Here is a 26,369-nt window from a genome sequence, read left to right as displayed (position 1 = left end):
GAATATCAATAGTTGATATTTGAAGGTGATTTTGCTGTTTTGGTATGTTCTAGAATTTAACTGAAGGCAACTTTGTGAGGTATTGCAATAGGATTTTATGTTTTTCTTTGGATTAGTATTGCCGGCTAATTCATTAACTGGCAGCATTTGAAGGGTATGGTGGAAGTGGCCATATACATTGGTAATCCAGAGACTTGGAAAAGAGAGAATATGGAACTGAGCAAGATTCTTGTGCAATAGTATATGACACACAGCAAGTTATGTGCAGGAACCAATGGATCATCTTCCATAATTTATACCAACTCCAATGTAATTTCACTGCTGAGCAATCTTAAATTTTTAAAATTTAGACATACAGCTTGGTAACAGGCCATTTCGACCCACGAGTCTGTGCCACCCAATTTACTTACACCCTTGGTAAGTTTTGAAGGATGGGAGGAAACCGGAGCCCCCAGGAAAACCCATGCAGACATAGGGAAAACATACAAATTCCTGAGAGATAGTGCAGGATTCGGACCCTGGTCCTGATTGCTGGCGCTGTGATGGTGTTGCGCCTACCGCTATTCTAACTGTGCCACCCCAGAGATGCAGACACATCTCCTGTATCTCATCTATTTCCCATATTCCTACTCACACCCTCCCCTAATCTTCACCAGGTCTGCATTTTAACCATCATCCTCCACAGCGCTAATAAACACGCACTGTTCTCACTGCTACCATCAGGAAAGAGGTATAGGTGCCACATGACCCATAGAACTAGGTTCAGGAACAGCTGTTATCCCTCCACCATCGGATTCCTCAGCAACAAACTTAATCAGGACTCTTATTTTTGCACTTTATTGATTTTTTTCTCTTTGTATTGCAGTTTGTTTGCATTTCTTTGTTTGCATGTGTATATTGAGTCTTTTTTTTTGCATTGCCAACAAGTGGTAATTCTGCCTAACCCGCTGGAAAAAGAATCTCAAGGTTGTATGTGATCTCATGTATGTACTCTGACAATAAATCTGAAAATTTCACCAGTTATATATTCTCCCCTCTTCAGAATTTCAAAGGAATCGATTTCTCCTCTCCTCCATCCCTACCAACCATACCCTGACTAATAACACTCTCCTATGCAAATATACAACAGGATTTGCACCACCTGTCCGTTTGCCTTCCCACCACCCAGGAGCCAGAAACAACTATTCATTTGCCCTTGTCTACTCGAGTGTATTGCATTCAGTGTTCATGTTGATTCCGCTGCATTGGAGGAACCAAACTCATGTTGGGCTAACTGCTGTACTCAATCTGCAGCAATTACCTCAAGCTTCCTGTGGGCTGCTACTTTAGTTCTCCATCCCACTCTGATTCATCACTCTTGGCCTCCTGTACTGATGCAAGGTCCAATCTAAGCTTGAAAGACTTCACCTCATCTTCCTTCTGGGCATAATGTGGCCTTCCAAATTCAATACTCCAATGTCAGGTAACTTGTATAATGGCAACACTGTTGGCCTAGCAGTTAGTGCAACACCTTTACAGCGCCAGCAATCGGGACCTGGGTTCGAATCCCATGTTGTCTGTAAGGAGTTTGTATGTGTCTCCCCATTTCTGCGTGGATTTTCCCTGCGGGCTCCGGTTTCCTCCCAATGCTCAAAATGTACTGGGGGTGTAGGTTAATTGGGTGTAAATTGGCTGTCATGGACCTGTGGGCCGAAACGACCTGTTATCGTGCTGTAAGTCGAAATTAAAAAAAAATTAATTTGTGCTTTATTTCAATCTGTACAAGGGCTGGCTATTTCTGCCAGCTATCCATTTGTAATTGTTATTATTTTTAAGCTCTCCATGAATGCAACCCTGTTCTTATCAGGACATAATGTGTATAAAGTAGCATAATTTGCCAAATTAACCAATTTGGTCTCACCCCATCAGAGATATTCCCTTTGCTCTGTCCAATTCTTCCCCACAACATAAAGCTAACTTATATTCTCTTTTCCCCTTGTTCTGACAAAGGATCGTCCAGCTGAAATGTTAACTCTTTGTCTTTCCAATGATGATATCTGATTTGATGTGTGCTTGCAGCACTTTCTGTTTTTATTTCAGATTTCCACGATCTGCAGCTTTTCACAACTTTCCCTTCACATCTTTCCACCTTCATGAGTTTATTCCCTTGTCCACTCTCCATCTTCACCAACCATTCTCCTTCTTGTGGCACTTTCTCTGCACCCACAGAGGATGTAATAACTGCACTTGCTTCTCCCAATTATGCTACTTGAGCCACTTAGTTCCTCCAGCAGATTGTTTTTTGATCTGATTCCAGTGTGGGCAGTTTCTTCTCTGGATCCTTCCAGGTGAAGCAGCAATCCACTTGCATTTGGTGTTCACAATGTGGTCTCCAGTACTTTGATGAAATCAAATACAGATGACTTTGCAGACCACCTCCATTCAGTCTGCAAGAGGTGATAATGAGATTACAGTCGTTGTGAGAATTTAATTATCTGTTCCATTCCCATCTGATCTCTCACTCAGCCATTGCTTGAAATGACACCCAATTTAAGACCAAGGAGAAATCATCTTCCATCTGGGTACATTGAAGGCCTTGAGACAAATTCTGAATTTCACATAACTATTCCATTCTTCTTCTCTCCACAGATGTCACCACTTACGAGCAAGTTAAGCTTATTATAACATTTAAAGAGACCTTGAGAAACTTAGTTTTACGTGCTATCTAGGCAGCCTATAACAATATTGTCATAGTCCAACAACATTTTGAATTTAAAAATTCAAAGAAAATGTGGTAAGCAAACAACAGGTAAAAGGATTAATCATGGCAACATTCAGCCTGAGGTTCTAGGATTTTAACATTTAGGGAAATCAGTAGCAGGATTCCAGTAAAAGCAGAGTCCGCGTCCAGAGTAGCAACTGTCCTGTCTCCTGGCACTTCGTTTCCACCCCCCCCCCCCCCTCCGCACCCTAGCAGATAGGCATTGTGATCTCCTCTGGTAGTACTGGCCTCCAGCCCCTCGCATCTTCCTCTGGACTGTGGCCCCATCATGGAACATTTGGCCATTGTCCTCCAATCACTTGCCTAATTTTACTGGAAATCCCATTCACAGTCTCTAATTTTATTCTCCTGGACATGCACAGCCCACCTCTACCACCTCCCCAAGGGTTTCCCGATTGTCCTATCATTATAGATTGTGTTGGATTATCAGCCTTCATCTCTTCCAGGGTTGATACCATTACTTCTCTTGTCCACTCTTATAATTTAGATCCACAATATCTCTGGTGCCCTCTGCAACTTTGATTGTTTCCACTTTCCAAGTTTCAAGCACTTAATTTTTCCATGGACATTCAATTCCTCTACTTGATCTGATTGCTCAAAGAGGAACAGAAGTACCCTCAGGCTGAGACCAAACCAGCTCCTCTCCATTGGTCCCCTTCCCTTGGTTAGATTGGCTCTTTCTTTGAATTTTTCTTTAACTCAGCTCACTTTTCCCAAGTTGAAGCTGTGAATCCACATGGATCCAAACTATACCTGTCTATATGGGATGCAGGAAACACTCCTCTTTTCAATGCAACTTCGACCCTTACCAATGCTTCCAGTACATTGATGACTGGATTGATGATGACTAGGATGTTGTTCTCCTCCAACCTCAAACTTTTAATCACCTCCTCTCACTTTCACACTTCCCTTCTCTGACTCTTCCTTCCCTTGCTGCCATCACAGAGGACAGGTTTGTACCAACCTTCATTACAAGCCTATGGACTGCCATAGATGACAACCACTCCTCCCACCTTGCTCCTTGCAAGGACAAAATTCCATTCTTCCCAGTTTCTGCTACTCCACCATGTTGGTTCTGATGGCCTTTCCCACTATTATGTCCAGGATGACCTCCTATATCTGGGGCTTCTTCTCCAACCCAACCACGGGTTCTCAACCGCGTGTATTTTATTTAATCTTCTTCAGGTTTCGCACTGACAGCAATGAGCTGGTTCCCCATAACCACTCATCAGTCTCCACATTCAATGCTCATCTTTGGGAGCTGCATGGGAAGGTGCAGTGAGAAGGAAAGTGAGTATGGTAATGGTGAAAGAATAATTGGTTTGGAATACCTAAAGAGGTGGGAGAGGAGACTTTGCTTCTTGTGGTCATTTCACTCTGCTCAATTGGAGGACCACTTGACTCCAGATTAAGCATTGTGGCACAAAAAGAAAGTAGCTGGAATCAGGGCCACTTTCCTGCCAATATCTGGACATCTACTGATTACAGCTCAGAAGACTGCCCAAACTCATCTTAAAGCACTGGAAAAATCTCAGCAGGCCATGCATGAAGGCAAAAGGCAGTTGACATTTTGGGCCTCAGCCCTTGTGAAGAGTGCACATTTTATTTCAGGAGATGGCACAGTAAGCATAGTGGTTAGTACAATGATGCTACGGCACCAGCAATCGGGACTGGGGTTCGAATCCCACGTTGTCTGTAAGGAGTTTACGTTCGCCCAGGCCTGTGTGGGTTTTCCCTGGGGGCTCCGGTTTCCTCCCACCATTCAAAAAACGTTCCAGAGGTTGTAGGTCAATTGGGCAGCATGGGCTCGTGGACCAAAAGGGTCTGTTACCATGCTGCATGTCTTTAAAAAGGCTCAAGCCCATAAAGTTGTCTGCCTTTTGCTTTCTGAGGATGCTGCATGACCTGTTGAGTTTCTCAAGCACTTTTTGTGTACTGCACGAGACCTGAGCATTTGCAGATTTCTTGTTTAACTAAATCAAGTTATATTACAGAGCTAGCAACATGTAGCCGAAAATATTAACTAATTTATTAACATTTAACAATTTGTGATCAGTTACAAAAAAAATGGGTCTAAGCTCTGACAATGTTCCACTAACAGGATGGGGTTGGGAAGTGGCTGGAGGGTTTCTTGTCAATGGAACCCATTTGTAATCACGGGCTGTTGAGTACACTGGGAAAACTTTTGATTTATTCAAAGAGGGAAGGGTACATTTAATTTACAGCTAAACAAATTCAACAACAATCTGCTGGAGGGACTCAGCACAGAATGGGAGAAAGAATGTTTTGGGACTGAAAATCTTGATGAAGGGTTCAGATTGTTTTTAGCTCCTTCAGCATCTGCAGTCTCTCACATTTCTTCTGATTTAATCTCTAACCAGGCCTGATCATGTTAATTCATTTGCTTCCGACAATGGGTCAGTCTTTCTTGAAGTCTTGCACATTCAGGACACTGGGCTTGTTGACAAACGGGTTCCATTGGCCCTGTATGCTCGGGCTATCGGTGTGAAATGGTTTACGGATGCGGATTTTGTCCAGACCCGACTGAGTGGTCATTTTGTGGATGATCTGGGCAACCTCCGGTGCAGTCTTGGTGCTTAAAGACTCTTCTCTCACTGCTCCATTCACTGAAACAAGATTGGGACAGGAAACCAAATAATTACATATTTACACATTTAAAATAAACAGAAGGCACCACTGGATGATCAATACAGCAAAAAGATGTGTGCCAAATTTCTGATTGCTGACCAGAAAAAGCCAACAGCAATACTGTACAAGGCACAAGTGAGGCCACACTTGTGGAATATTGCATAATGCACAAAAGGCCGAAACTCAGCAGGTCACAGTGTGTGTGTAGAAAGAAAGGGATATAATCAAAATTTCAGGCCTGAGCCCCTCGTCTTGGGAGTATTGTGCCCAGTTCTGTCACTAAGATGTAGAAAAGACATCATTCAGCTGGAAAGATTCACGAGAACGGTAGTGGGGCTGGTAGGCTTGAATGAAAAGGAGAGGTTGAATCGGCTGGAACTTTAGTGTGGGAAGCTGAGGGGGAACCTCAGAAGTTTATACAATCATGAGGCCTAGATAAGGCAAATAGTTAGGAGTCTAAAAACACAGATTTATGATGAGGGTAAAAAAAAATTTGAAAGAGCCGAGGGGTAGTATTTTCAGAATGAGCTGCCAGAAAGAAGTGGAACTGGGGACAATAGTAACATATAGAAGTCATTTAGACAGGTATATGGATAGGAAAGGTTTAGAAGGGTATGGGCCGAATGCAGGGAAAAGGGATTGGCTTGGTCAGCAAGTTGGGCTGCAGGGGAGTTTCCACAAAACATTTATTTACTTGCTCTCTAAACTTCTGACCATTTGATCTTTCCTGCCTTTTCTATAGCATGCACAAAAATGGTCAACTCTTGGCCCTGACTGCTTTTCTCCATCTTTTCCCATTTATTTGTTCCTTCCCCACTGTCTCCATCTCTGGATCTATACAAGCTGTTCTATCTTCAACATTTTCATTAGTATGAAATGCTAACTCTCTAAAGATGCAGCCTGACCTGCTCACTATTTATTGATTTTTTTTGTTTTTGGGTTGTTTCTGAACAATGAGAGCATGAGTCTAAAATTAGCAGCTAGCACAGGCTCTACTCATCAAAGCCTTTATGTCTGACTCACACCAAAAGCTCAGGAACAACTTCAACTGATGAGAACAGAGAGGCCAACTGCTTCTGTATCACAACAGTCTCAAAAGTGTCATCAAACCTTTAAAGAATATTCTAATGCTACTTTTACCCTTTCACAACCAGCCACTACAAATATTTTTTTTCCCCCTGAAACACTGACATATATTTTCTTTTTAAAAAGTTGTACTTCCAATGGTGTTTGTGGAGGTTCCCACGTCTCTGAGATTGTGGCAGTGAACCTGCAGGAACTGCTGATGTGCCTTATATTTTCTGAGTTTAATTAAAATTTCTGATTTTAATGTTCCCAGCACAGACATCTGTCACAATTGAGAGCTTTGTTATAATCTTGGTAAAATATCCTCATTTGTGTGTGCATGTCCCATACATGTGCGTACATATATTTAGATGCATTTACTGTATGTGTATTTGTTTAAATAACTGTACTGTATATTAATGTGTATCTATACATAGGTGAACAACTGTTCATGTGTGGGCATGTAGGCACATGCATGCTTTGAACATAGAACATTAGAGCATCATCCAGGCCCTTCAACTGACCAATGTAAACCTACTTCTCAACAATCCAATTTTTGCCTATCTCACACCCATACCCTCCATTTGTAAATTACATCCATGCGTCGACCCAAGATATTTTTATATAAATGTCCCTCTTGTACCAACCTCCACTACCACCCCAACTTTGGCTTTGTGAATGGGTGTGTAAACTATATGTGTAGTTTCTATTAAGTGATGTAGCCTACTTCATTTGTCACATTGCACTTGTAGATCACAGAATGATAATAGAATACAAATGAAGGGAAATTATGTAAAACACTGGTGAGGCCACATCCAGAGAACTGCCTCCACTCTGGCGCCACATCGGGTGGACATCAGTTCACGTAGTACTGGAGCACGAAATGTTGGTTCTTCTTCTAGTGCAGCTCTGAGGGAGTGGTGTACTGTTGGGAGATGCCGTCTTTTGGACGAAATATCGAAACATGATATCTCATTGGGTAAACGTTAAAATAAAAATCACAGCCCTATTTTAAAAGGCCGAAATAACTAGCCATAATGCAAGTCATTGAGAGAGACATTACCTTTCATGTTAGTGCTGTATGTGACTGTGGATGATCTTGGAGTGAAACACAAAGGTCTGCAGACATTGTGATAGTAGTAAAAACAGATGCTGGGCGACCTCAGCCATAGCATCTAAAGGAGGTAAAGATATATTACAGACATTTCGGGCCCGAGTCCTTCCTCAAGGGCCAAAACATTGGGAATATCTCTTTATCTCCTATGAACGCTGTGAGACCAGCAGAGTTCCTCCAGCATTTCTGTGGATGATTTTAACCTCTTAACTTGCATGACCAAGGCACTCTGTTGGCTGGATATTTCTTCTCATCTTCACTAAAGGTTTGTGTGTTAATTCAGAGAACATTTAGTTTTACAATTTTAAACTTATGTATTTTTTTTAACCTATTATTTTATTCTTACATATTTTATTTTCCTCAATTTTTTTTGCTGGTTGCTTGACTTCCAGATATCAGGGGCTTTACTGTATTGGCTGTAAATTGCTTGGAACATCCCGAGCTAATAAAAAATGACAGAAATGTAAATTCTTTTCCAGGTGCAGAAATATAGTGAAATCTTAAAGATAAAGATTGATCATCCGTATCTTTGCTTCTCCTTACTGCTAACAATCTCTAAGTTTGGATTTTCCTTGTAGATAAGCAGGAGTTGAGTAAATAGTTACAAGTGCAACAGAAAGAAGAATGGAATCCAACTTTTGGACTTTGCTGTTGATTTAAACACAAGGTTAGTGTTAACGGCTGTGCAAAGTCTCACCGTAGTTTATGGTTTACAAGGAGACCCTGCCAGAAGATTAGAGAGCTGCCTGTGTTTTCCAAATACCTTGTTAGCTGATTGAAATATGCGTAATGTTTCCACCCTGCTCCTCTCCACTCCCGGGGCAACATTGCAGTGCTGATTCTATCCACTGGTTACACAGATGCTTCTTTACATGTCAAGATTTATCCCTGCCTTTCCCAATGACATAACTTTGTTAATTTACTATGGGAAACACAATGCCCTTCAGGCCTGACAAAGGGCAATTTACATTCCATCAACCATGACTTACATCTGCAGCAGCTCCATGTTCCCCCAGTGACTGGTGCAGATGATCAAGGCACTGGTAATCAAATATACCTGGCCATTAAATCTCTCAATGACCTGATACTTTACCACCTCTCATCTCCAGTCCTAAACATAAGTAGAAGGAGCAGCCATTTGGCCTTTTTGGGCTGCTCTGCATTCAGTAGGATTGCAGCTGATCTTTTACTTTCACACCACTGCATCCATCCCATATCCCTCAATTTCTTTCCTAAGCCACCAGGATTTTATGTCTGCCTTCACGTTCCTCACAGGCTGCTGTTTCCCCTGAACTTCTAATTCTCCCACCTTCCCTCTCAGTAGATCCTTCTTTCAAATACTTCACTTTTCCCTCTAGCTCAGCCCTTCCACTTCTATTAGAGCATAGACTGGGAATGGAAAATTATCTGAGATGTTTAAAGCTTGTTGAAAGGATGTGTTTTTTTCCCCATTATTGGTCGATTCAACATCTCAGTTTGAAGATCTGCTGCCCCCTTGTGGAGCCAAGACAAATGGAAAAAGTGGTGCATGAGAAGTGCTGGAGAAACTCATCAGGTTGCACAGCACCCATAGAAAGCAAAAGGCAGTTGACATTTTGGGCCTAAACCATTCTTCTGGAGTGCCAAAAATCAGGCAGCGGACCTCCCAGAGATACTGGACCCAATTCAATTCATCTACAGGTGGAAACATCCCACTAATTTTGCTATAGCCATGTCCTTCTATTCCATACTGACACACCTTTAATATGATCATTTCCCAGAGATTGGTAGAGGAGCTGTCCTTGCTGGGACTCAACACCCTCTCTGTCACTGGATTCCCAACAGAAAGTCCACAGTCTGTCCGAGTTGGCAGCAGATCTTCGAGCACTGTCACACTGGGCACTGCTGAACCTCAGGGCTGTGCGCTCAGCCCACTTCTGTTCACGCTACTGACCCACGCCTGCACCGCCAGATCCAGCTCCAACAGAGTCATCAAATTTGCAGATGACACAACAGTCGTTGGCCAACAATGATGAGTCGCAGGGAAGAGGTGGAAAATCTCGTGAAATGGTATGAACCTCTGTCTCAATGTGGACTTCAGAAGGACCAGGAATGTCCACCCTCCATTACAGATTAATAGCTTGGCAGTGAGAGAGAAGAGAGCACCAAGCTTGACATACTCTACTTAAATAGTGACCTATTTTGGACACACATCTCACTTATCAGGAAGACACAACAGCATTTCCTGAGAAGAAGGTGGCAGCAGGGCTGTCAACCATATAACCATATACGGAGTGGAAACAGGCCATGTTGGCCTTTCAAGTCCGCACCGGTTCCCCTCTTCAGGCATTGGTCCTGGTAGATCTTTCATTCAATAACGATGGGCAAATTCAATGCAGATGGAATCTTATTGAAATTGAAAGCAAGGCAGTCTCTCTTGGGATAAGTTCTGCCGAGAAGCTCTCCGTTGAAGTCCACCTTGTTCAGAAGCCCTCTCGCTCATGAGATCACAGTCCTGCCCTGCAGGCACGAGTTCATGGCCCAGCCAACACTCTCCCCAGCACGGAGACAGAGCAACATTTTTGGAGAAGACTGCCATCTCATGCATATGAGATCCCATGCCAACACGAATACAGGGCCAGCCACTCACATTCGAATCCGGCATTGTATGGTAAGCAGTTTGTACGTTCTCTCAGTGTCTCCATGCAGTCCAGTTTCCTCCCACCCTTCAAAACGTACGGGTTAATGGGTGTATTTGGGTAGAGTGGGCTGGAAGGGCCTGTTACTGTGCTGTATGTCTAAATTTTTTTAAAATTTCAACATTTCATTTAAATTTAAATATCAGGGATTATCCCCCGGGACTACTCACCAATATTTAATTAGCATTAAAGAAAAAGGTGATCCTGGTCTTTGCTGCACCACTGTTTGTGGAAACTTTCAATAGGTGCTCTATCAAGAGCGACCTGGTTGGCTGCATCTCAGTGTGGTACGGTTGCTGGAGAGCATTGGATCAGAAGTTAATCCAAAGGACTATAAAAGCAGCAGAGGATTACTGGGGTCTTCCTCTCCACCTCTTCCACCCCCCCACTAATCAACGTGATCATTGTCTGAAGAAGGATCATAAAATCGTTGAGGACTCCTACCACCCAAGAAAGATAGCTCTGATAGGAGAAGGAAGGGGGCAGTGGGGAGCTGGAGGAATGGAGACATGAGGGAAAGAGGGATCTGTGGAAGCAAGTCTTGGTGATCACAGTCGTAGAGTTGAGAGCAGTGGGGATAAAATTGGAGGAGCACAGTCTGTCTCCTTCCTCCAGCTCCCCACTCTTTTCCTTCCCTTCTCCTATCAGAGAGCATTCTTTCTTAGCTCTCTTCTCCCCATCACCTTTCAGTTCCCCCCTTCTTCATCCTCCCATCTGTATCCTGTTAGCTAGTGTTCTTCCTCCTTCCATCCTTTTTATTCAAGCATCTGCCTGATTGTCATCACTCTTGCAGAAGTGCACAGGCCTGAAATGTGGGTGCCTTTTACTTTCTATGGAAGCTGTGTGATCTGCTGAGTTTCTCCAGCACTTCTGTGTATTGCACTAGACCAAAGCATCTGCAGATATCCCATTTACCTCCAAATGGAAAGAGTCCCAGATTCCATCTCCGTCCTGCATTGTGCTGGCAGAATAGTATAGTACAACTCCAATTATCCGAAATTGTATTCTCCAAAATCTTCAATTATCCAAAATTTTAAAAATATTTGGATAAATGAGGATATCCAAAACAAAACAGAAATCCGAAATTATTTCAGAGCCGAACTGACTGGGGAACCTCGGACTACCGGTAGGAGTGGAGACGTCAGGCTCCCAGCAGCAGCGGGGTCTCGGCAGGGAGGTGTCAGTGATCGGCAGTGGCCAGCATTTTTTTTTAATGAGAATTTAACATTATTTTAATGCTTGTTGTTTGCTGTTGTTTAAACACAGTTACAAGTGATTTGCTGTTGCTATTGGTCTGTTTTCAAAAAGTGACCAGTTCTCCGAAAAAACCGTTTATCCGAAATAGGCATAGTCCCAACCATTTCGGATAATCGGAGTTGTGCTCCATTAGATTTGACTTCAGTGAAAAAAGATACAAAACATACATTGCTTTTCCTCTTGCCCGTACCAACACTCAGTTGTATGTTTATAATGATGGGGTGAAACTCGAAAGCCTGGAGACGCTGTGATTACAATAAAAACAGCAGGTCTCACAGTGTCCATAGAAGGTAAAGATAGATTACTGATGTTTCGGGCCTGAGCCCTTCTTCAAGGTATGACTGAAAAGCAGGCATACCTCGAAGAAGGGCTCAGACCCAAAATGTTGGCTATACAGTATATCTTTATCTCTATGGACCTCTGCGAGACCTGCTCAGCTCCTCCAGCATTTCTGTGCTTTTAAATGTTTTTATTGGGCAAGTGTTGGATCAGACTCCACCACTGGTTCTTAGTCACCATCTAGGGTCTCATCCAAAGGCATAGAAGAAGCAATAGAACATGAAGCTGCATGCTAGTGTAGGTAAGTGACTTCAGGGCTTTCTCTCTATTTTTCCCCTTACATTCTTCTCATCTACACCTTTATTTGATTTGATTTTATATATATATATATATATATATATATATATATATATATATACACACACACACACACAAACCTCAATCAGTGCAGTTCAGTCAGGAAAATGATCTGTACAAATTTAGCAACACGTTAATCAGCTGATAGCTGACTGGAGAGGGGGTAAAAGCAACAGCAAAACCCAATTCTACTGTTTTGCACTTCAACACTGAAAGCTCTCCTCTTGATCAATGCCAAACAGTCACAGCCAATTCCTGATGAGGCAGTACGGCAAAAATAATTGCAACAGTGTATGCTAAAAACAAGTCTGTGAATGATCTGTCTGGCCTTGTGGAAAATTCATCAAAGCAGTTCCAAGTCCCATTCCACTTGGCAGGTCTCTACACACCTTTATTAATTGATGTTTAAGATTTGTCTGGCATGTGGAAAGCAAATTCTGACAAGTTTCTGTGCTCCGTTCGCTTCAGATGACATCTTTAATACATCAGCTTCTGTGTACTGACTAACCATGCTGCAGCTACAGTATTCACAAGAATTGGGGCACAGATAGCAGGAACCAAGGCCACTGGACAGGACATGAAGGCTACAGCGGCAAATCACTTCAAAGTAAGGTTTCAGTCTAAGTCTTTCAGCCTGTCAAAAAGTGCTGAAATGTGCTAGTGTTCCAAACCCTTGCTCCAGCTACACACCTGACCCATACTCTGGACCCCCAGTGTATCTGATGTCGAGCCAGCTCCATCCTGGCCATACACTGGACTCTGGCTGTAAATCTAATCACTTTCCTGACTCCCAGCACACTTGAGCCAGCACCAACATTCCCATCCTACTTCACTACGTCAGATAATGAGGACACAGTGTACAATAAGAACAAAAGATTATTTGTTTCTGGGAAAATGTAGATTTGATTTATGGACAAAGCATAATCATTTCAAGAAGCAATCTTGAAACTGATGGTTGTAAATATCAGACAGAAAATCAATCTGCAGTTATTACCGTGTTCTGAGAGATGAAGCAATGCATCAGTTGAAATGCTCAGTGACTATCTGAGCAACCCCAGACTCATCACATAATATCTATCAAAACAATGGTGCAGCTATTAAAGGACCTTCCTGAGTTGTGCACACATGAGGTACAATTGAGGGGCAGGGAAGCCTTTGCATTGTAAATGATCTTTGGCCCCCAAGCCCATGCCAAAGACCAATCATCCCCACAATTCCAACATCTCCCCATAGACCCATGTCTCAAATTTACACCCGATCAATTTGCACATCTTTGGGATGTGGGAGAAAAGTGTGACTGCCACACCAGAAAAAACTCTACAGGATCAGAAGAAGAACACAGACAGCAATGATGGTCAGTGTGAACCTGGAATGCTGGAGCTGAGAGGCTACAACTCTACCAGTTGGGCAACCTATACAGTACAATGCAGAAAGACCCAAGACTGTGGGCCAAAGGGCCTGTATTGTGCTGTAATATTATGATCACACTGCAGCACAGAATGTCAGAGCCATGTCAATGTATTGTTACCAACATGAAAGTTGATACAATGAAGAGAAGGAGAGATGTGAAAAAGAAAGAAATTATCAATTTGGATTTATTCAAGTCAAGTTTATCGTCATCTGATTGATTGTACAAGTACAATCCGATGAAAAAGTGTTCTCCAGTCCTTGGTGCAAAACATGCAAACATACAACCAGACATAACACACAGACAAATAATTAATTTGCAGGACAAGTGTTAAATCTATAAAAATAAATTAATATTGTTTTGTACAAATGAGAGTATCGTATGGTTACTACGAGCAGCTCCTTTGGTTGTTCAGCAGTCTCACTGCCTTTGGGAAGAAGCTGTTCCTCAGACCGACGGTGCTGGCTCTGATCCTCCTGTATCTCTTCCCCAGATGTTGTGTGCAGGGTGATTTTGCTTTCTCTCTTCAGGCATCGATTCTAGTAGACCCACTTCTATATGGGGGTGGGGTGGAGAAGAGAGGGTCACTCTAGTGATCCTCTCTGACACTCTTATAGTCCTGTGGACTGACCTCTGATCTATTTCTCTGCAGTACCCACACTTCACTGTGAAGCAGCCGGGCAGGACGCTCTTAATAGAGCTCCTACAGAAGCTTGACATAATGGAGGCCAGTAGCCTCGCCCGCTTCAGTTTTCTCAGGAAGTGCAGTCAATGTTGGACCTTCTGTACAAGTGAGGAGATGCTGAGTGTCCACAATGGGTCACTAGTTAGGTGAACTCCACTTTGCAGGTTCCAATATAAAAAATGCATTAATTAAAAAAGAGACATATAGCATGGTAATAGGCTATTTCAGTCCATAAGCCTCTGCTACCCAATTAACTTACAGATCCCGGTTTTGAATGGTGGGAGGAAACTAGAGGCCCCTGAGGAAACCCACACAGAATGTTCAAACTCCTTACAGACAGCGTGGGATTCAAACCCCGGATCCCGATGGCTGGCACTATAACAGCTTTGTGCTAACTGCTATGCCAAATGTGCTTCCCTTAATCATTTCCAATGATCAATTATGTCACACCAGGAGCTGATTGGCTCAGTTATCATACAGTTTGGAAGTATATGCACTTCCTAATATTTACACAGATTTTAACATGCAGCTCTGAGCAAAGCTGCTGTCTCAACACCAGTGGTGTCCTTGCAGAGTTTGTAGTTTTCTCCCACACCCCGACACATAGGTAAATGGACCTTTGTAAAATGCCCCTAGTGTATAGGTGGGTGATAGAATCTGGGAAGAGTTAATGGGAACACAGGGAGATAATGTTACAGGAAACATTAGTGGGGAATGGAATTGCTTTGTGAGCCAATACGATTTCAAAAAAATGTCATGGACTGACGACAGGGTAACAGAGCACAGAGACGGCAGGAACTATCATCATATTTCCAAGTTGGCAAGCTATAACTAGTCTCATTCCATCACTAATAGTAATGGGATCTCACCTATCCACAATCTAAGGCTTCACACGATGGATTCTTGTACAACGTATCTTAATTTGCCGATGGCAAAAAGACTAGAGAGAAAATCAGTAGCAAGGAATTCACAAGAAGATTGCAAAAGCATAGCGACACAAGATAAGAATAATGCTTGTGAATGGGAACTTATGTACTTGGAAAGAAAGAAAAGAACAACATGAGTTTATTTGAGATTGTTTAGTGTAGGTACTTAAAAACATCTGAGTCCTCATACACAAATATTCAGGCATAAGAAAGAGCAAGTGAAATTGAAGGTTGGTCTTCATTGCTACAACTGCATGAAACAGGTTTTGGTATGAACACTCCTGGAATACTGCATAGTTTTGGTCTCCTTATCTCAGGAAGGATATATTTGCCTTGTAGGTGGCTCTGTGAAGGTTTAGTAGAATGATTACTGGGATGCAAGAATTGCTCTGTAAAGAAAAGATTGAGAAAGGTTGCTAATCTTCGGAGTTGAAATAATGGCAGGTATTCTTATTGGAATGTACACAATTATGAAGGAGTTTTGCAAAGTTGAGGCAAGATAGCATTTCCTTTGGGCGGAGAGTTTAGAACTAGGTGTCAGTCTCATGATACATGGCATCAGGGAGAATGTTTTCACTAAGGCAGTTGAGGGTATTTGGAATTTTCTATCCCAGGGAGTGGTTGATGCTAAACCATTAAGAATAATCAATGCAGATATCAAGAAATTTTCAGGATTATGGGAAACAGGGCAGAAAAGAATGAGACAATGGGCTACAACTTATTGAATGGCCTCCTGTGTCTATTTCCAAAAGTGATATCTGGAATGGAAGAACCAAAGCAAAGCTAAAAGTGCAGATTGAGTTTAAAAATCTGATCTGCATTAAAAAAAACATCAATTTCCCACTATTTAGGGCTAACCAGTGATATATTTCTTTTTTGGCAGATACCAGGCACTCTAATCACAGAGAACACCAAGTGGTACTTTGGTGAAACTTCATTGGAAAGAGAGACTTGATAACTTGCATTTGTACAGCATGTTTAAACTTGTTACAAGTTACAAATGCCACACAGTAATGTTATTGAATAAAAAACCCACACTGAGCCAAATTAGATGATGAGGGAGTAGAAGAACAAAAGCTTAGTCAAGAGAAAGGTTTTAAGAGTTTGTTGACACATTTTTTTTCTTGCTGTGTGAAAGTTGCTAGTTGCATTCCTTACTTAACAACTGTGAGTTAGGCCACCTACAGGGCTCGAGTCTCCCATTCTTTCTTGCTATCTCTGATCTCTAAGCTCTATACAGGTTAGAAGCAGCTATATCGGCTCCATACCAGAACCAGAAAACCCCAGCTCTCGTCATTGAGCAACAGCGTGCAGTTCCATCATTTCGATGATGCTGTACAAAGGAACATTTGGACACAAAACCTCCAAGTCATCATTCAATGAAGCACAGGAAAAGGTGGCTTTGTACTTTCATATATCAAAGCTCCTCTATCAACCCACACAATACCGTTCTCCATATATAAAGAGGACAAGTTCACTTGAAAACAGGGCCCACTTCTCAACTATCAGATGCCAGCCTTTACAAAGGCAGATAATGATCAAGAAATTCATCCATGCCTTCTGTGCACCAGCACAGCCTTTGGGCATCTGAGCAAAGTGCGTTCAAAGATCAAGATTTCTTTGAGACTTGGATCACCTACACCCAACTATCCAGGTTGAAACCACCAACATTGAACCTGCACAATGTTCCCATGCAAACCAATATCAGTGTCCTCTCACAGGCCAAAATCCTAAGAATTACACCAAGTTAGCCCCTCTGGGGGAAAGTCCTGACACCAGATTCCCAAAACAGACACCCTATATTTAGTGCTGTCACAAGAGAGATTGCCAGAGAGAAGAAATCAGGCTGAACTAGACATTCCCATTGAGGTAGAATCTCCCAGCCTATGACTGCTGAAAACAGGAGCTTTTGAGATGACATGGGTCCCTGTAACTAAGGGTAGGCAGAAGCCCAGTGTAAGTGGTGGAAGGAGTGCGTCTCTCTCACCAAACAACCCTTGCCTGACTGTGGACTTCAGGAAGAGGCAATCTGGAGAACAAGAACCAGTTCTCATCAAGGGATCGGCAGTGGAAAAGGTTAAGAACTTCAAATTCCTAGATGTCATCATCTCTGAAGGTTCCTGGGGCCTCCACGTGATGCAACCAAGAAGAAGGCTTGCCAAAGGGTATACTTCGTGAGGAGTTTGAGGAGATTTGGCATGTCTCCAAAGTCTCTTGCAAACTTCTTCAGGCATATCTTGGAGAGCATTCTGACTGGTTGCATCATTGTCTGGTCTAGAGGTGCCAAATCATAAACTTGGCTTGTGCCATCATGGGCATTAGTGTTCACTCCATCGAGGACATCTGCAAGAGACTGTGTCTTAAAAAAGCAGCTCTGTCCTCAAGGTCCTTCACTACACAAGCCCTGCCCTTTTCATATTTACTACCCACAGGGAGATCGTACAGGAGCTTGAAGATGAATACCCAGCGGCATAAGGACAGCTTCTTCTCCTCTGCCATCAGATTTCTGAATGGACAATGATCCACAGCCAATATCTCATTTTCTCTCATATTTGTACTTATTTAAAAAAAATGTAATATTATAACAATATTCTTACTTTAATTCCACAGCAAAACAACAAATTTTGTGATATATTCATGAGAAATTCTGTTAAGACTGGGAACATGCTTGCCAAGGACACCTGGTGGCAGATTCACTTCAATTAAAATGCACTGCAGGAGTAAGATTAACTTTGCAAAGCTATGAAAAGAAAAGTATCTCCAGTAGAGTAGTCATGTCAACATAATACAAGTTCTATACTTTTATGTTTTATTTTGTTATTGGACAAGGATAATCCAAAAGCAGGAATTTAAATCCCACCATAGTAAAAAACATAAGAAATGGCAGCGTCCATAGGAGGAAATGATACATAACTAACATTTTGGGCCTGAGACCTTCTTCAAGATAGGAGTAAAAAGTGGGCAGGCATTTGAATTAAAAGGCTGGGGAGAATGAAAGAATGGGCAGAGGGAGGGGTGCACACCAACAGACAAAAGGCGTGAATTGCATATGGATGGGACACAGGAGAGGGGAAACGCGAGAATTGACTGAGGGAGGGGGGGGTTTGTTTTAACTGTGGAGAAAGAGCTGGGGGAAAGGAGAGAAGGGAAAGGGAAGGGAGAGAAAGAGTGCACTCTATAGGAATAGAGACAGGGAAATATGGGGCAGGGAGGTGAGGCTAATGGAAACCAGAGAAGTCGACATGAATGTCTTCTGGTTGGAGGGTTCCCAGCTGGAATACAAGGTGCTGTTCCTCCAATTTGCAGTGGCCTTATTCTGGCAGTGCATGAGACCAATTGCAAGACATGTCAGCAAAAGTAGTGTCTGCAGACTTTCATATTTCATTCTAACCACCGAAATTAACATCCAATAATTAAATATCTCTGGAATTAATAACACTGTCAGTGACAGAAACTCATAAATCTACAAGATTGTCACCATAACCCATCCAGTTCATTAATATCTCCTCTAGGGAAAGAAATCTGGGGTCACTAGCCCAAATCCTTACTCCACTAAGCTTATGTGGCCCCAGAAACACCAAGGTGATTGTCAATCATTAACTGCTTCCTGAATTCAGGGGCAATTAGGGATGAATGGTAAATGTTAGCATTGCTAATGCTATCAAATGAATAAAGTAAAGTAACAACTGCCAAGAAATCTGTTAGAGCAGAAGCTGAAGTTTATTAGAAACAAAACTAGATATAACACAAGTTTTCTTTGCAAATTCATACATGGGAGCTGGGTTTATCCCCTGCGACAGCGTGACAAAGGACTCCCTGATCTATAGTCTGTTCCCAGGGATGCATTCAGAGTTAGACTTCCAGAACTGCTGGAAGATCATCAGCATGGCGAAAGACACACTTTGGACTGCTCGAAACCTGTTGGTCTTTCAGCATACGGAAATGTTGGTCCAGGAATGCTGCCGACTGGCGAATTCCAGGTTGCAGGAGTACGTTCTGAGGAATGCGTTGAGGCTTGGTGCAGCCAACGTGAGGGTGGTGGGGAAAGACTTCAGTTTCGATTCCTCCCATTACCAGGCAGTGAGGGGCTGAGACCGAGGGGAAGTCCCTCAAACAAAGGAGGGGGAGAAACAACAAGGTGCCACTGTGGTGTTAGCAGGATATTGAGAGAATAAATGTAACAATGTACATTAATGAGAATGTATAGATATGACTGACATTATCAGTGTAAAAAGACTTGAATGGTTTTCTTGTTTGTAAATAATTTATTGTGAAAAGTATTTTCTTGGTTAAAAAAAATTGGTTTGGGCACCATCTTGTGGTCAAAGCTGAACTCTATGTCTTGGAAGAACATGTATTGCAATTTTCCAATAATGTGAAGCCACATCATATGCAGTAACAAGAGTTAACACAATGTTTATTTACTTCCCCCCCCCCATCCCCAACATGAACTCCATCACAGCCAAGCAACAAGCCATGCCAAGATTGGGACAAACAGCCCTCCACTTTGCATTGCCCCAAATCCCAGCTTCAGCAACTACTTTTGAAACATCCCAACAAGTGATTGCTATGTTATTTTATTTTGTTTGGGTGGTGACTTTTGAATTTTAAGGGCAAATTTCCATTACCTGAATAGTCGAAAAGCAGGAGTCGGCACTACAGTGAAAACTACACAAAGCTGAAAATTCAATGGAAATTCAGGAGTTAAAGAGGGTTAGTTTTCTTTCATCTTGCTTTATGAGGTGCTTTCTTCACAATGGGCACCCAACAAACAGTCTTACATAGGTTACATTGAAAATCCTTCACCCATCATTTGAAAACTTGCCATTTTACATTTGATCAATGAGGATTATAATTCAGGGAACTCAACCTTTTAGTTTCAGCGGTTCTTCACAAATGAATCAACACATGCTAATCTCTTGTGGGGAAATCTGATAAATAGGATAAGGGCCATTAGTTACAGTCAAGCTGCAAGTTGTGCCAGAGCAGAACATGCATTGGCTAATAAAGGGAGGACAGTCCTTCCCCTTTGCCTCAGCATCATACATTGGAACATCCTCAGCTGAAGTGATTGCAATGTCATTAAAACTGGGGTTAGAAACCAAACAATAAATAAACAATGCTGGAAAAAACTCAGCAGATCAAGCAGTGTCCTTTATATAGCAAAGGTAAAAATACATAACCGACGTTTCGGGCTTGAGCCCTTCATCAAACATGAGCACTAGTCAAAATAATGGATAGGGCAGATTAAATAGCAATGTTCTAAAGGGAAAAATAGTTGAAAGATGAAAAGAAGAGGGAACAGTGCAGGGCAGTGAGACTAATTGGTAACCAGTTTCAAAAAGCTGGCACAGACACAACAGGCCAAATGGCCTTCCTCTCTGGGCAGAGAGTTTATCTGGAGTCCCAAATTTCATAGGAAGAGGAGAAAAGGGTGTCAAGATGCAAGTTAGCAAACTGGTGAAGCCAACATTTTTTCACTTGGGTTACTGGCACAAGAAGGACAAGACTGCTTAGATATTATTAGCCTGATATTTCAGTGTGCTTTCTTGCGAATGAAATTATTTTTCTAGTCGCAATGTGTTTAGGACGGGAACAGTGTTCCAGCTACTTACAGTATTCCCCAACCAGCTTTGGAATGTTGCATCTCTTTTGTGTAACGTAGACTACAATCCCAGGATTCTGCCGCGCAAAGTCTACCACGCCTTCTTCAATGTACTCTCTGCAGGAGGCCAAAGAACATGGAGATGCATTAGATGCATTGTAAGAGAAAGCAAAACAAATACAGAAACTTTGCTGTGGGAATTCACTGTCTCAAGGATTGTGCAGAAAGTGCTATTCTCAAATAACCTGATGACTACCCTCCCAAAATAACAAGACCAGCAGATACTTCCATTGCTTCTATCCGTCCTTTAAATCCTCCTGTTCTTGCATCACCCTCAACTCCCCGCACCCCACCACGTTTTGTTTTGGTCACGTCCCGTGCAAGAAAAATGTTGGAAAGCTGTTTTTAAAACTCTATCACTCTATCAATGATACTGGTCATACCTAACCCCTTAACTGCTCTTTTTGGAATTACAGATGTAGGTTGTTTACCTACTTCTGCAGATTGACTTTTAGCTTTTTCTACACTATTAGCTGGAAGAGCCATTTTACTGAAATGGAAAGACTCTGATTCTCCTACATTATTTCAATGGCTTTCTCATGTTCTGTTTTTCTTAAATCTAGAGAGAAAAAAAATCAGGTCATACTTTAGATATAACTACTAATTTTTTTTTATTTTTTAATTTTTTATTTTTCACACCATAAATCACAATAGCCATGATATACACTTTTTCTTTTCCACACATTTACAGTGACTTTTTCTCCCTTCTCCCTCCCCCCTCCCTCCTCCCAAGCCACCCCCCCAACCCCCCCCCCCTCTCATCCATTTTAGGTATACAATCTAGGTTGCATTAATTCAGTTAGACAATGTTGTCATTCAACAAAAATACACCAGAAATTCTACTGAGTCCATTCTTTTCTTTTCTTCTCCTTCCATCAACTTAGGTAATGTTTGTTCCCGGTAGGTTTTCGCTGTTGTATTTAATGTAAGGCTCCCATACTTGTTTGAATATTTCAATATTATTTCTTAAACTATATGTTATTTTTTCTAATGGAATACATTTATTCATTTCTATATACCATTGTTGTATTTTCAAATTATCTTCCAATTTCCAGGTTGACATAATACATTTTTTTTGCTACGGCTAGGGCTATCTTGACAAATCTTTTTTGTGCATCTTCCAAGTCAATTCCAAATTCTTTATTTTTTATGTTACTTAGGAGAAAGATCTCTGGATTCTTTGGTATATTGTTTTCTGTTATTTTATTTAATATCTGATTGAGATCATCCCAAAATTTTTCTACTCTCTCACATGTCCAGATTGCATGAATTGTTGTTCCCCTTTCTTTTTTTACATCGAAAACATCTATCAGATACTGTTGGGTCCCATTTATTTAACTTTTGCGGTGTAATGTATAGTCTGTGTAACCAATTATATTGTATCATACGCAGCCTCGTATTTATTGTATTTCTCATCGTTCCAGAGCATAACTTCTCCCATGTTTCCTTTTTTATCTTTATATTTAAATCTTGTTCCCATTTTTGTTTAGTTTTACCATTTGTTTCCTCATTTTCCTTTTCTTGCAGTTTAATATACATATTTTTTATAAATCTTTTGATTAACATTGTATCTGTAATCACATATTCAAGGTTACTTCCCTCTGGTAAACTCAAGTTGCTTCCTAATTTATCTTTCAAGTAGGATCTCAGTTGGTAATATGCCAGCGCTGTATCTCCAGTTATATTGTACTTATCTCTCATTTGTTCAAAGGATAAGAATCTACTTCCTGAAAAACAATTTTCTATTCTTTTAATCCCTTTTTTTTCCCATTTTCTAAAGGCAAGGTTGTCTATTGTAAAAGGGAGTAGCTTATTTTGCGTCAATATTAGTTTTGGTATTTGGTAATTTATTTTATTTCTTTCTACATGAATCTTCTTCCATATATTGAGGAGATGGTGTAATACTGGAGAAGTTCTATGTTGTACCAATTTTTCGTCCCATTTATATAATATGTGTTCAGGTATCTTTTCCCCTATTTTATCTAATTCTAGTCTCGTCCAGTCTGGTTTTTCCCTTGTTTGATAAAAATCTGATAGGTACCTTAATTGTGCGGCTCTATAATAATTTTTGAAGTTTGGCAATTGTAAGCCTCCTTGTTTATACCATTCTGTTAATTTATCTAGTGCTATCCTCGGTTTCCCCCCTCTCCATAAAAATCTCCTTATTATTTTCTTTAACTCTTTGAAGAATTTTTCTGTCAGTTGTATTGGCAATGCCTGAAATAAGTATAGTATCCTTGGAAAAATGTTCATTTTAATACAGTTTATCCTTCCTATCAGTGTTAGTGGTAGCTCTTTCCAATGCTCTAAATCGTCCTGTAATTTTTTCATTAGTGGATTGTAATTGAGTTTATATAATTGGCCTAGATTTTTGTTTATTTGCACACCTAGGTATCTTATTGCCTGCGTTTGCCATCTGAATGGGGATTCCTCCTTAAATTTTGAGAAATCCGCGTTATTCATAGGCATTGCTTCACTTTTATTTACGTTTATCTTGTATCCCGACACTTCTCCATATTCCTTCAATTTCTTATATAGTTCTTTTATTGATAGTTCTGGTTCTGTTAAGTACACTATCACATCATCCGCAAACAGACTGATTTTATATTCCCTGTCTTTTATTTTTATTCCTTTTATATTATTATCTCTTATCGATTCTGCTAGTGGTTCTATAGCTAGCGCAAACAATAATGGTGATAGTGGACATCCCTGCCGCGTTGACCTGCTTAAGTTAAATTGCTTTGATACATGTCCATTTACTGTCACTTTCGCTAACGGTCCCTTATATAATGCTTTAATCCAATTAATATACTTCTCCGGTAAACTGAATTTTTGCAATACTTTGAACAAGTAATTCCATTCTACTCTGTCGAAGGCCTTCTCTGCGTCTAAAGCAACTGCTACTGCCGGTGCTTTATTTCCTTCTACTGCATGAATTAAGTTAATAAATTTACAAATATTGTCTGTTGTGCGTCTTTTTTTGATAAATCCAGTTTGGTCTAAATTTACCATTTTCGGTACCTGTTCTGCTAATCTGTTCGCTAATAGTTTAGCTATTATCTTATAATCTGTGTTTAGCAGAGATATTGGTCTGTATGACGCTGGTGAGAGTGGATCTTTCCCTTGTTTTAGTATCACTGTAATTATTGCTGTTTTACATGAATCTGGTAAGTTTTGTGTCTCATCAATCTGGTTGATTACATCCAGGAGGGGCGGTATTATTAGGTCTTTAAATGTTTTGTAGAATTCTATTGGGAGTCCATCCTCTCCTGGTGTCTTATTATTTGGTAAATTTTTTTATTATCTCTTGTATTTCTACTGTTCCAAATGGTTCTGTTAATTTATTTTGTTCCTCTATTTGTAGTTTTGGTAGTTCAATTTTAGTCAAAAATTCATCTATTTTCCCTTCTTTCCCTTCGTTTTCGGTTCGGTATAATTGTTCATAGAATTCTCTGAAGTTTTCCTTAATTTCTTTTGGATTATATGTAATTTGTTTGTCTTTTTTCCTTGTTGCCAATACCATTTTCTTAGTTTGCTCTGTCTTAAGCTGCCATGCTAGGATTTTGTGTGTTTTTTCCCCTAGTTCATAATATTTCTGTTTTGTCTTCATTATATTCTTCTCCACCTTATATGTTTGTAATGTTTCATATTTTATTTTTTTATCCGCCAATTCTCTTCTTTTGGTTGTATCTTCCTTTATTGCTAATTTTTTTTCTATGTTTATTATTTCCCTTTCCAACTGCTCTGTTTCCTGATTATAGTCCTTCTTCATCTTGGTTGCATAACTTATTATTTGCCCTCTAATGAATGCTTTCATTGCGTCCCATAGTATAAACTTATCTTCCACTGATTCCGTATTTACTTCAAAGTACATTTTTAATTGTTTTTCAATAAATTCTCTAAAATCCTGTCTTTTAAGTAGCATGGGGTTTAATCTCCATCTATACATTCTTGGAGGGATGTCCTCTAGCTCTATTGCCAATAACAGGGGTGAGTGGTCCGATAATAGTCTAGCTTTATATTCCGTTTTCCTAACTCTCCCTTGAATGTGGGCTGATAACAGGAATAGGTCTATCCTTGAGTATGTTTTATGTCTAGTCGAGTAGTATGAGTATTCCTTTTCTTTTGGGTTTTGTTTCCTCCATATGTCCACAAGTTTCATTTCTTGCATTGATTTAATTATAAATTTGGTTACTTTGTTCTTCCTGTTAATTTTTTTCCCCGTTTTATCCATATTTGGATCCAAATTCAGATTGAAATCCCCTCCTATTAGTATGTTCCCTTGCGTATTAGCTACCTTCAAAAAGGTATCTTGCATAAACTTTTGATCTTCTTCGTTAGGTGAATATATATTAAGTAGATTCCAAAGCTCTGAATATATCTGACATTTTATCATAACATATCTCCCTGCTGGATCTATTATTTCCTCTTCTATTTTAAATGGCACATTTTTGCTAATTAATATAGCCACTCCTCTTGCTTTTGAATTATACGATGCTGCTGTTACATGTCCTACCCAATCTCTCTTTAATTTCTTGTGCTCCAATTCAGTTAAGTGTGTTTCTTGGACAAATGCTATATCTATTTTTTCCTTTTTCAGTAAATTTAGTAGTTTCTTCCTTTTAATTTGGTTATGTATTCCATTAATATTTAGAGTCATATAGTTCAGCGTAGCCATTTTATATTTTGTTTATCTTCTCTTTCCGTTTTTCCATCATTACCTTTCCTCCTTTTCCATTTCTGTTTTCTTATTTTCAACTCTTTACCAGACAACATTCAACATTTTCCTTATTCTCCTATTTCTATCTTCTTTATCCCCAATCTCCCCTTCCCCTCCTGAGTTGCCCTTTATCCCTTGTCGGACAACCACATCTCCCCTCTCCATTTGGATTTGCGAATCCACTCGCAAGCGTCAACTGATTTTGCAGTGACCGCTCTTTTCCCCCACCCAGCCCCCCCCAGAAAAGATTTCGCTTTTTATATGTCACAAAGGTCACTCTTTTAATTCCCTCTTTATTCTCTCTATTCCATTACCTTCCCTTATTAATTCTTGTCTATACTCTCTATGTTTTCCTCTAATTACAGATACTTTCACATATGCCCATTGTCTCTATTCACTCTTATACCTCTTTACCCGCATACATATCAATCGTGGTCATTTTTACCCTCCTTACCCGTCTTCATCCCTCAGTCTATTTTTGTCTTTACCCACATACATATCAATCGTGATGATTTTTGCTCTCATTACCCGTCTTCATCCCTCAGTCTATTTTTGTAATTGTTCTGCAAATTTTCGTGCTTCTTCTGGATCCGAGAATAGTCTGTTTTGTTGTCCTGGAATAAAAATTTTCAATACCGCAGGATGCTTCAGTGTAAATTTATATCCTTTCTTCCATAAAATCGCTTTTGCTGCATTGAACTCTTTTCTCTTCTTTAGGAGTTCAAAGCTTATATCTGGATAAATGAAGATTTTTTGCCCTTTATACTCCAGTGGTTTGTTGCCCTCTCTTACTTTTTCCATTGTC

General features: G+C 40.6%; 1 protein-coding gene and 1 long non-coding RNA gene across 2 annotated transcripts in view; one reads left to right on the top strand and one right to left on the bottom strand.

The window, feature by feature from the left end:
- The first annotated feature begins 46 nt into the window (after positions 1-46).
- LOC138744281 (uncharacterized) lies at positions 47-16,691 on the top strand. The gene is made up of 4 exons (XR_011345423.1): positions 47-79; positions 3,947-4,051; positions 8,168-8,256; positions 16,063-16,691. It is a non-coding gene; the product is annotated as an uncharacterized lncRNA (long non-coding RNA).
- Positions 4,769-26,369, bottom strand: part of mrpl43 (mitochondrial ribosomal protein L43) — a 25,111-nt gene continuing 3,510 nt past the window's right edge. The window contains exons 2-3 of the mRNA XM_069900154.1: positions 20,795-20,901; positions 4,769-5,388 (exon numbers count right to left, since the gene is read on the bottom strand). Coding sequence (XP_069756255.1) covers positions 5,180-5,388; positions 20,795-20,901 — 316 coding nt within the window. The 3' untranslated portion in view covers positions 4,769-5,179. The remainder of the gene's footprint in view (positions 5,389-20,794; positions 20,902-26,369) is intronic.

Source organism: Narcine bancroftii, chromosome 10, assembly GCF_036971445.1.
Source record: "Narcine bancroftii isolate sNarBan1 chromosome 10, sNarBan1.hap1, whole genome shotgun sequence".
NCBI lineage: Eukaryota > Metazoa > Chordata > Chondrichthyes > Torpediniformes > Narcinidae > Narcine > Narcine bancroftii.
This window is presented reverse-complemented; position numbering and strand designations above follow the sequence as displayed.